The sequence below is a fragment of the Sceloporus undulatus genome, chromosome 2, assembly GCF_019175285.1.
Source record: "Sceloporus undulatus isolate JIND9_A2432 ecotype Alabama chromosome 2, SceUnd_v1.1, whole genome shotgun sequence".
Classification (NCBI taxonomy): domain Eukaryota; kingdom Metazoa; phylum Chordata; class Lepidosauria; order Squamata; family Phrynosomatidae; genus Sceloporus; species Sceloporus undulatus.
Genome location: NC_056523.1, coordinates 252,378,975 through 252,391,236, shown reverse-complemented (window position 1 = coordinate 252,391,236; position 12,262 = coordinate 252,378,975). Strand labels below are relative to the sequence as shown.

Sequence of the window (12,262 nt, the reverse complement as noted above, 5' to 3'; positions counted from 1 at the left end):
TTTTAGAGAAAGGTAGACATACTGATCCAACAACTGGACACAAAGTAGTCCAATAGTGCACCCAGTACTGTATTTAGAATGGTATAAAACCAGTTATGTATAGTAAGAGTTTACAATTGTAGTTTTTTAGGAGGCATAGATATTCTGTCCCACTTTACTGAAAAGAAATTGCTCAAGAAACCATCGACTCAGAAAATGGTAATTTTGTAGATCATGGCTGCAATCCGCAAGTAAGCCTTTATAGAACTGCAGCCAGCCTTAACCTTCAAAATGTGTCACTTTTTAAAGACAGCAGGGCTTATATTTCAGTAAATATGTACATTGTACATGGATACCATATCAGGTTGCTCTGTAAGATTGTTTTAAATCTATACCCCTGTCACAAATAGTTTTCCTACAAGGAGAATTAACTAAATCAAGTTTAAAAGAAACAAAGGATTTAACACTATCAAATGCACTATACTGCAATGCTTGCTCATTTTAAATTGGTCACAGTAGGCAGCCAAAAAATTAGGCCTATGTAAGGGTAAACCCCCTTAGGCTACATATATTTGGGAGGCCTATGTGCTTCTAATAAGAGATATAATGCAGAGCCAGAGAACAGGGACTGGTGATGGAAAACACACCTGCAGAATCTCAGCCCACCATCCTCTTCACTGGAAAAGAACCATTAGATAATGATTGTGATCAGCTGAGCATCATCTAAAATCAACCTCCACCCACCCATGATTCCCCTGAAGACACAGAAGGAAGAGGAGTGCCTTCAATTGTTTTTTTTTTTAAAATAAGTATTCAGAATTTTCTTTCCATATAAAAGTCCATGGCAAATTATAAACATAAGGTGATGATACACAGAAGGCATATAAGTAAGATTTCAAAGGAAGATTTTCCCTCCTTGAAAAGGCGTCAGCAGGTCTTGAAAGAAAATGTTGCTGAATCTGCAGTGGCTGCTGCTGGAAAATACAACCTCAAGCCTCTAATTAAGCTGTTCTGCAAAAGAAGTACCATCATTTCTTCCTACCTCTGAAATGTGGGACAACCATTCTCCCTCAAATAAGAGACGGTACTTTGGCACATTAAGAAATGAAGTAGCTACAAGGCTAATGAGGAACAGACTTGTCAATGTACATGGGCACACTCACATGCACACACAATCTAAAGATAATGACTAAAAATTTATGGCTGTTTCCTTCCCTGGCAGACACAAGTACAACGAGAATTTTCAGAACAGTAGACCATTTGTGTGAACATGCTGCCTTGTGTTTATATCACTGGAGACAGGCAACATGATTCAGAGCATACATACCGCATCAAAATGATACATAAAGTACTAGCACAGCTCTGGAATACTGGGGTGTGTCTGAAGTAATTCTACTGACACAATAAAGTCTGACAAGAATTTAGCACACCACACAATCAAGCAGAAGGACATGTATGTCTTTATAGTTTATCTTTTGCTTATGCTTAATCACAATCCCCAAACCAGTGAGATGTGTTAAGTAACTGACTATGACCCAGTCTGCCTGTAACAATAAGGCAGAATTATTCAGAATTCTGCTTTATTGGGAATAAAGAATGGTCCTAGTGTATGGTGCTCTATGATTCCCACTTGATTCCTCCTGCCAGTGGGAGCTGCTAAACAAACATTTGTGAATTTTTTCATGATCCATCTGAACATATCCTTTGATAATATGCAAGAATCTGAAGCCAATAACAAATCTGAACTATGAATCTGGTTTATGATAATAGCAACAAACCTGGGGCTGAACAGATCACAAAGTGGTGCTTTCTTTCTTTGTTTACCAAAGCAAGAATGATTGAATGGTGTGACACAACATGCTGGTGCATTTCCCACAAGTCAGAATTTTGGCATACCATTATGTTTGAACCAGCCCTATACCTACAAAACAATATGTTGGTGAAAGTAATATTACAAAAAACTGATCTTTTTCACTTTCTCCTTGTAATAGGGAGTCAAAACATACGCTGCTAAACAGCTGGTACATGCTTAAAGATAAATGTTTTGTTTCACTTGAGCAGCACCCCAGCCATTTGTATTTTATCTTCTCCATCCATGTGCTATTTTTAAAAAAGAGGAATGGGGTAACCTCCATTGGCACCAATGGTATTTCTTTCTTTGTTCTCATCTCCATGTGGATGAGATGGAGGTTAAATTTAAAAAAAAATGAATTTAGCTCTCTGCAAACATTGGCAATGATCCAGATAAAGAACATTTTATCGATTTCATTTAGAGCAGGGTTGGGCAAAGTGTAGCCATCCAGATGTTTTTAAACCACAACTCCCACCACTCCTCACTATTGGCTATGCTGTTTAGAGCTGATTGAATTAGTCCCAACAACATCTGGAAGGCTACCCTTTGAATAAAATGCAAAGGGATCTTAAACTGCCTTTTGCGTGTTTAATCCAATATGTAGTTTGATCATCAGGTAGAAAGCTGGAGTCATTTGAATACCCACTCACCTACACCCATCCCCCAAATTTACTTTTATAAAAGGGAGCATTCAGATGCACCACTTTTCTCTGAATTGAATGTTTTACTCTAGCTGTAATAACTTCACTTTATTTTCACTCATGTACTCATTTCTGATGTAATTATTCCCCACTTGTGCTGGAAATAGGTATTATTATGTCTGAACTACTGGTGTCTAAGCCTGAATAAATGCCACGTACAAAGACCAAAGTAAGTCTAACATATCACAACTTAAAGGATTTTCCCCATCTCATGGACTAGTCAAATAACTTTACTGTTTCCAAGAGAGGAATACACTCTTTAAGCCTAATGATTACTTTCAGCCTAGGTCCTAATGGTTACTATAGCTTGCCCTTTATCTTGCCAATAATCAACTGGAAATATGTATTTTGTTCCCTGTACATTGTTATGAATACTTTTGCAGCTACTAAAATACGGCAGGGGGAGACTCTCAAGGGTGTTTTCTGAGGACTTAACCTTTTAAATAACCCAGGACTATCACTATCCACACTGGTATTAAAACCTCTGAATCGCCCTAATAATAATGTCGACAATGTCCCCATATACATAAATATCCTCTCTGTCCTAGTATATCTCCAGTGGAAATGGTTATTTTGTTCTCCTTTTGCAACCATCCATGAATAGCCCCTTTGTATCGGCAGTACCCAAGAAACTTATCCGCTGGTCTATGTGAATCATTCGTATCATCCATTAAACAGAAATAGATTCCTCCAGGGTGCTCAAAATCAGGATAGGATCTTTTTCACTTGACAAGCTTACCACCACTAGATTGCACTCCCTATATTTTCAGAGTATAATTGTTGGTCTTGTATTTTATATGTCCCTCCATAAATTAGACATCACACAGCACACTGTTAACATCACTGAAATCACTGATCGGTCATGATTTTCAAGAACACAATAAAAGTGGTTTGAATTTCCAATTTCCATATACTGTATAATAACTGAGGCACTAGATCAGCCATGCATCTCTCAAAGCACAGAAGATACACTATTATAAATGCAGGCAGGATCTTAAACAGTGCTGGATCTTAAATAGTGCTCTCCTGCACAGAGCACTGAAGAATTAGAACAACATTTGTAACAAAAGTAAACAAAACAATGATATATACACCCTTTAAAAGTACTTAGGAGAGGACAAAAATGCACAGCAAACTAGAAAAATAGCCATACCTGGCCATTCCAAGACTGGAAAAGTTGGATGGGACAATCAAGACATCAAGGCGGGAAAATGGGTGAGTGCCCAGCAGAGCATAAGCAGCTGAAAGACACTGGGGGATAAGCTGGAGTAGAATCTCTTCACAGGATTTCTGAAGGCATGGTGGAGCAAAGATGCGATGAGGAATGACCAGCTGAGAAGTAGCAGCAGGATCTTGGAAACGGCAAGGATAAGGTACATGACCACAGGCCTGATCTGACAACCTGAGGATGAAAAGCAAATAATTGTTTTTTTAAATATTCCTAATGAGTAAGGTTATTAGATATCATCATTACAAATGACCTAGTTGTTTTGTTTTGATTACAATGCTTCAACCGTGATACATTTGGAAAATAAAATGCATTTCGTTTTATAAGAGATTTCTGTAACTACAGATGAAAAAATAAACACCATGAAAATACACATTTTGTGATACAACTCAAGACTAAAGATTAGAATTTTGTTGACATTCAAGATCTGATTGACAGGCATATTTCTTTTAAGGTAATATTCTGCAACAAGCCATGATAATTTAGAGCCATGTGGCCTACAACCCCACCTCCAGAGCAGCCAGTCAGCCTGCCTTATGATAGGATGACTGTTCTCTAATGGAACACACTCCCTCAGAGTGTGGTGGAGTCTCCTTCTTTGGAGGTTTTTAAACAGGCTGGATAGCCATCTGTCAGGGTGCTTTGATTGTATGATACTGCATAGCAGGGGTTGGACTGGATGGCCCTTGTGGTCTCTTCCAACCTATGTTCTATGATTCAGCAAACACCACAACACTGCAATCCTGTTGATGAAGAATACCAGCACACAGGGCCATTATCTCCCATTTGTCGTCCCTTTCGCCAACATACACAAACAGGACCATCAGGTATATCTGAGTGCCTGTGTATGTACGTTCCTGTTGTGTCACTTTCCTTAGTGCAGAAAATCATTGCTTTCCCATTAAACCTGCAACAGTCTTGGCAGTGGCCACCATCAGGTAGTGGAGAACACCAAATTGTATCAACCCAGAGACACCACACATCTTAACAGTTTCCTCTTCGGCTTTCTCATATCCTTCTCTTGATACTCTCTCGTGTGTGCCTCCACTCTCACCCCATTCCCTTCTTTCTTCCCTCTCTCTTACATTATTCACTGCCTCCAATTGTCTTCCATGCAACACTATGATGCCTCCCCACCTTTCCTCCTTTTCCTAGCCTGCATCCCTTCATGTTGCTCTCTGTCTGACTTTTGATACTCGTACTACCTACACAGGCCAAGTGTTAGATTATGGTTGCAGGAATGCTGTCAACACTCCGAGGTGAGGCGCAGGGGAAAGAGATACGGTACAAGGGAGGTGACAGCAATGAGTGGCAACGGGGGGTAATGGCAGTTTTTTCTCCATGTCTAACACTACTGGGAGAGTCTGGGATATTCCTAACCCCACCCCCATCCCCAACCTCCTCAAGTCTCTTATGCTCACACTATCTGTCACTCATCCTTTCTGTGCCTTGCCCTGTTACCTGTGTACTTGTTTGCCTGCTCTCTGTTTATTTCAGGGTGCTCACACTCATATTTGTGAGGCCACAAAATAGAATAAAGGCAGCAAGAAAAGAAGGAGAAAATGTTGGAGCGTAGTGGAAGAGGCCATCATGATGAAAGGTAAGGCAAGGGAGGGGAAAGACTGAGGGGCTGGTGAGGTGTGGTGAGGGTAACGAGGGAAGCAAGGCGGAAGAAAGCCCTTCAGATGCGGAAGCAATGTGGACTACGCTGGCATTCTAACAGATGCCACTCTCTCTGTTCAATAGAAAGGCCCAGCTTTGAAAGAAGTCTTTAAGTTCTAATCAGGGACAGGCAAACCTGCGGCCCGCAGGCCGGATGCGGCCATGGCAAGGCCTTGGGGACCGGCCCCAGCCCAGTCCTGCCGCCAAAGCCTTTGCTCTCGCATAGGGGTGTGGGGCCTTTGCCTATCAGAGGAGGCGGGCAAGGGGGGACAAGCGGCGGGCAAGGGCCCACATGTCTATAGAAGCCTCAAGAAACATGCATTTATATTAACCTTTTTTTAAAAAAATCGCAAATTTTTTCACGTGTTCTCCATTTAAAAAAAGGTGTCCTCTATTGAAAATTTGTCCTACATTTGTCACGGTTTATTTATTTATTTAATTCCCCCCCCAAAATTCATTATTATTTTTTGGCTTCGGCCCCCCCCAGTTGTCTGAGGGACCACAACACCGGCCCCCGGCTCAAAAAGGTTGTCTACCCCTGTTCTAAATGATAGGAAAAGTGAGGGGGGGGATGAAAGAGGAAAGATAGTACAATGTCAAAAAGTCAAGACACAGCCAGGCAACCCCTAGGGCAAACACTCTTTGGAAGTGGAGAGCCAGCACATTGTATGAATGATATCATGCAGATATCAATAATAATTCCATCTTTTCCCATGCTGTCTCCATAGGTTTAACCACACTATAGCACCAAACACAGTGCAACAGAAGCTACTTGTTGAAACTCCTGAAACCTCCAGCTCGCATCTAAGTTTTAATTTTTTTTCCCCTCAGCATGGTTAACAGTAGTCAAAAATCCTCTTAACCAGGATTACAAATCCAGTTCAGGCTCTTTTTAAATGAGAAAATCTGGTTAGCATTGATGTAGTCAAAACAATGAATCATAGTTGTCTGGAAAAAGGAGAGGGCGTCTATAGATCACATGGGGCTCATTATTCTCACTACAAAAATACAGTCGGCCCTTGGTATACGTGGGTCCGTTACAGACCCCCCCCCCACGTATAACCAAAATCTGCTTATGCTCAAGTCCCATTGTCCACCAATGGCAAGCGCAGGGCACGCACCCAACATGGGGACAAAAGTCCTCTTCCTTCCGTCTTCCTCAACTCTTTCTTCCCCCTCCTTCCCCCTCCTTTCACTCCCTTCCCTTTTCCTTGCCACTGTCGCCTGGGCCTCCTTATACCACCCATGGCCGGGGGATAAGGCCAGGTGGGGGTTTGGGAGGCCAAGAAGCCTGCAGCCTGCCACCTGGCCCTTCCACAGAGGGTGATGGCAGAGGCGGCGGAGAAGCAGCGCCAGAGGCCTCTTCAGCCTCCTCTCCAGCACCTCCGCATAGGGGCCGGGTGATGGGCTGGAGACCAAGAGGCCTCCAACACTCCCACCCGGCTCTTCCGCGGCGGTGGTGGCGGTAAGGAGGCCGAGGAGGCCTCTGATGCTGCTGCTCCACTGCCTCAGTCTCCTCGCCGACACGGCCAGGGGAAAGGCAGGGTGCTGCTCCTGGAGGCCAAGAGTCGGGAGCCCCACTCATTCTCCAAGGCTCTGAGGTTCGCTGTGTCTTGGCTGGAGGCATCGGGGACCACCAGGGGCCAGAGCCAGCCACCACCGCCATATGTTATGTGAGGAGAGGAATGTGAGGGGAGAAAAGTTTGTGTGAGAGAGAGAGAGATGTGAAGGGAGAAAGGGGTGTGTGTGTGTGTGTGTGTGTGTGATATGCCCCCTCCAGGCTTGTAATTCCAGGCTACTTCTTGCATCACTTTTGATTGACGTGTACTTGAAAATGGGGCAACTAGTGGGAACTACAACTATCCGACAAAAAGAACCAATTTAATTGGGGTAATTGGGAAAAGGAGACCCTTTGGATTCGAATTTCAAAGTGCAGCGAGGAATCAATTCAGCACAACTTAAACTGCTAATGTGAACTGTACTGGACAATGAATTCATAATATGTGGAGGTGTTCTATATCAAGTTTCTAATCTTGACTAGCACGTAGTCAAGACAAATTAACAGTAATGCATTTTGAAATCCTTTGAACAAATCTTGCCATGAAATTTATGATCTGTTACAGATTCAAAAACAATATGAGATACAAATGCTTTACAACAGCAATATGCTTTCCTGTAGAACAATCTTACTATAAATACATTAACAAACAGGAACTCTTAGAAACTGGGTACATCAAACAGCAGAACTGGAAAAACTAAGCTGATGGGAAATATGGCTAGCTAGAACATATCAGCATTTCTGTATGAAGATAATTTGAAACAAAATGGAGTCAGAGTCTTGGAAGATAGACTGCTAAACAGATATGAAAGAGATAAGCTAGATCATAAGTAAGAAACATAAATAGCTGTCTAACCAGTCCTATAACATAGAAGCACGGAGCATCCACTTCTCATCGTCTGCTCCTAATCTATGGAATGGCCTGTTGGAGGAGATCCGTCAAATTACGAACTTTAATAGTTTCAAAAAACCCATCAAGACGGAACTCTTCCAGCAGGTCTTCCCTGATTGACTGTTGCACCTATGTTTTTAGAACCTTAATATGTGGTTTGCCCTTATCACATCCCATGAAACCCTGTCATGAATGTCCCAATGGTTTTAATAGATTTTAAAGATTTTAAAGTTGTTATTGTGTTAATTTTGTGGAATTTAAATTATGGATTATTTAGATATGGGGATAGAGGATTTATGTTACTGGTTATTTTATGAATTCTGTGTATTATGTAACATGTTTTATGTACGTAAGCCGCCTTAATCCACAGGGAGAGGCGGGGTCCAAATAAATTATTATTATTATTATTATTATTATTATTATTATTAAATATATCAATCAAGCTCTTAAAAAATGAATAATTTCTAAAAGGTAACATTATGACCCGTATGAAATGTAAAAGACAAAGCATAATCTTTCACTGTACTTGGAAATGTGTTCCTTAAGATAATTACTTTACTAGAGTCTTAAGCTCAACTTAGTACAAGAGGAGTAATCTGAACTCTTTTAATCACTCCTGTTTTGTCCTTAACAGTACTACCAGAACATCTGTAATTATACAGTAATTAACGGTAGTGTTTTGAACAAGAACCGTTTGAGTTTAAAAACAAATAAAATTATATCTAAGAGAAAAAAGGACATGAGAGTCTGGCATAGTTTAGGAATTCAATTTTCACATAGTTAAGCTAAAGCAAATCTATGTAGGAACCAATTTCATTACTCAAAGAATACTTTCAACATAGGCAACACACCCTTGCCCATCCTCACCCATTAGACTGATTTCTTTTATATGGTTTCCCTTTGCTTTGATTAAACATGTTCTGCTATTGTTCCTTGATTCTGATGACTCATTTTCTTGTATAACAGGGAAAAAAATGGAATGCTCTCTAAAGAACATATTTTTCTACTGTAGTCACCAACCTGACATCCGCCTTTGAGAACAGTGGAAAGATCCCATCATTCCTCTGAATACCAGTTGCATAAGTTTTTCTTTTAACTTCTGCCCAGCATCCAACAGCAATGGTGAAGGTTGACGCTGGCATTGGCATGGTCACATAATAAAACCAGTTTAATGCACCTACAAGGACAAAGAAAACATGTTACCCACTACATTGGCACTTGAACTGCTAAATGTAAAATGTTGTTCCTTGATTCAGTTATTCGGGAAGTCAGAGGATTAGATTTTATCTTTAATTCAACCATAATGGGTGGCATTCAGTTAAATCCTCCCACTCACAGAACTGGTTCTATCAATTCCTCCTTCACCAGCCTCAAAATCATCTTTGGTTTGTTGGGAAAACCTCCAAAGTAGTTTTGGAGGGGTACAGGACAGTGCAAAATGGGAGAGGAGCAGAAAGTCCTATCACATGAGTGGAGTTCTGCTCATTTCACCTTCAGTGTGTTCCTGATGGTTTGTAAAAGATCACAGTTTATGGCTATACTATAAGCTTAACTTATTCTACAGTCTACAATGAAAAAGGAGGCCTCTCATAAAAATCCTGGGTGAAATCCAATGTTGTGCAAGTGTGAGGCAGAAATGTTCAAAGGATCTTTCCCTTTTGTTTTTCAGGCTCTATGAGTAGTCCCTGTACCCCCTCAAAGCCTTTCTGGAAGAGGCTACAGAATCCTGGAAAATATTTTTTTTATTGGGCAGCACTGAGAGATAGGAATCACCCAGTTTGGGAGTAGGTTTTCTTATTGTAAGGGTAAAAGGTAAAACTAGTCCCTTGACATGAATTTCTAGTCATAACTAACTATAGGTGGTGGTGCTCATTTCGGTTACTAAGCCAAACAGCCAGCATTGTCCGAGGACTACTCTGGTGGTCATGTGGCCAGCATGACTGCACACCAAACACTGTTACCTTCCCACCGAAGTGGTACCTATTTATCTACTTGCATTTGCATGCTTTCCAACTGCTAGGTTGGCAGAAGCTGGGACTAGTGACAGGAGCTCACCCCATGCCCCTTTATTTAAGGGTAAGAAAGCTTATCCTGTATGAACATTAAATGGGGCACCAAAGGTCTTGTATTTAGGACTATATATTAACCACATGGCACTTATATACCAAATCTTGTTGCTACCAGAGCTGGGGGCAGTTCTTCTCATCCAGGCTAAGCAAAACATTCAGCCAAAAGGCCTTCCATCAGGATATTTCCAGGGATTTGGGGCCTCTGGCAGGATTTGAGATCTTATGGGAACCAGGAACTCTCACAAGAGACCTTCTTCTCTCAAGAATTGAATTGGGCCTTATGTTGATCTGGCTCCCATGTGCCAGACAATCTTGTGCTGGGTTGCAAGATTTCCAAATTAGCTTTTCTCTCTACAGTTGTCCCTCTGGATTCGCGGCTTTGGGATTCGTGGATTCAGTTATTCACTAGTCCCTAGTTGTGCGCATGTGCACACCTCCCTCTTTGTCTCTCCCAGGCGTTTCCCCTGTGAGTGACAGAAAAGCCAGGAGGGTGCAAGTGCACAGCAAGGGACTTGTGAATAATTGAGCTCCCTGAAACCTTGGGACTGAAGGAGAAAGTGGCAGGCGTGAGCTCCTTCCTTCCCTCTCAAGACCTGAGAGATGTCCCTGGACGTCTCCCAAGCCTTTGGAGGGAAGTGAAATGTGGCCAAAGCGCCTTCCTTCCTTTCCCCCAAGGCCTGAGAGAGGTCCCTGGAGGTGGGAAGGGAGAAGCAGCTAGGACGTGCTCCCATGCTCTTCCAGCATCTCAAACATCTTGCTAGAGCTGTTTCAGGTTTTGGAGGGGGAATGGGCGCACATGTGCTAGTCCCCACCCATTATTCACAAATTTTTCGTATTCACGAGAGACCTTCACCCCTAACCCTCATGAATCCAGAGGAAAGACTGTATTGGCCTGCCATTGATATGCTAATTGTTAGTCAAGATTCATAAGGGAGGGGGAAGGAAATATGTGCAGTAATATTGCAATTTGATCATCAATTTGATTCTGTCTAGGTCAGAGGAGGAAGAACTTATAATATGAGCAGACAGTTTTAAACAACAGTCCTGTGGTATCAGAAAGACTAATCAATTTTATTATCACCACCTCCTAATTGTCAATCCCCATGTCATCAATTTTGATTATCCCTTTATTTTTGAAAACCTCTCAATTGAAATTGGGAGCCATCCATTCATTTACTGATCCATCCATCATTACCAAAGCCTAGTAAGATAAATTTCACAAAGTTTTGTGGATCCCTCAGACACCCTGTTAATTTTTTTCTACTGGTATAAAGGTGGAGAGTGAAAAATGTGTTGCTTCAGCTTGACGTCTACTTGTACGCCCATTATCTGGAAGTCTCAAGATGGTTTTCACATCTCTAAGACCAGATATAGCTCCAATTTAGAACATCCAGTTCTGCAGAATAATCCAATACGCTCGATTTGATACCAAAGATACTAAAAGAAATCCCCTAAAGTGTTTCTTTTGTGTCTTTTTGGATATGTCATTTCGAGCTGTACTTATTTTTATCCAGTTTTATGTACAAGATACAAGGGGAATGATGTAGGAATTTAGTAATGGGGGGGATCATGATCTATGGATACTGATATCTCAATACTTTTCTTCTAATCAAAGTCCCTGTTCTCACATGTATGTACAACCATTAATAGCAGCAATGGCTGGTGAAAACCTGCAGATCTGAAGTAACCACCACAAGCCCAGCAGCAAGGACAAAGATTTCAAACACAATTGCCTAAATCCAACTATTAGTCCCAACTAGAGTACCACAACTGAATCAGTGGAACTTATCAAATGTTGACCTCACAATTTCCCATTCAGTCTACTTTAGTTGAAAACTAATGACCGAATTTATGCTAGTGTTTCTGTAAAATATAAAAGGCCAAGGCATCAAAATGCTTGAAGACTCCTGCCTCTAAAGCATTCTCACAGGATTGGTTTGCTATCTACTAGAACGCTGAGGTGTACTATGCAGAGGAACACACAAAATAGTGGCTCAGACTCAGTTAATTATCTAATGTATCACCCTACATAATATGAATGCCTCACTGCAACAAGACAGAGTTCCATTCTGCCTAAAACAGGCTGATGTGGGGGAAGCAACCTCCTTGAGCCCAACCACCATAGATAACCAGCAATCAGTCTCCAATATCCCTTTCTAGGGATGGTGCCCTCCCAGCTCCAGTGATTCTTGGATGAAATAGGCCAAAAGCAGGTAAGGCCAAAGGGAGAGGCTTCTGGCCTCTTTGGGGTGTGTGGCGTGCAGATTATGTACACCCCCAGAGCGGTTGGAAGCTGCTCTGAGGCCGCCTAAGGCGGCCTG

The 12,262-nt window shown here is 41.7% G+C and overlaps 1 protein-coding gene across 5 annotated transcripts in view; it reads right to left on the bottom strand.

The window, feature by feature from the left end:
• Positions 1–12,262, bottom strand: part of LOC121922612 (aminopeptidase O (putative)) — a 228,779-nt gene that overhangs the window by 183,857 nt on the left and 32,660 nt on the right. For all 5 annotated transcript variants that reach the window (XR_006102196.1, XR_006102197.1, XR_006102198.1 and 2 more), the window contains exons 4-5: positions 8,893–9,049; positions 3,686–3,934 (exon numbers count right to left, since the gene is read on the bottom strand). Coding sequence is in view for 2 of the 5 variants with exons in the window: in XM_042452230.1 (XP_042308164.1) it covers positions 3,686–3,934; positions 8,893–9,049 (406 nt within the window). In the remaining 3 variants the exon portion in view is untranslated. The remainder of the gene's footprint in view (positions 1–3,685; positions 3,935–8,892; positions 9,050–12,262) is intronic.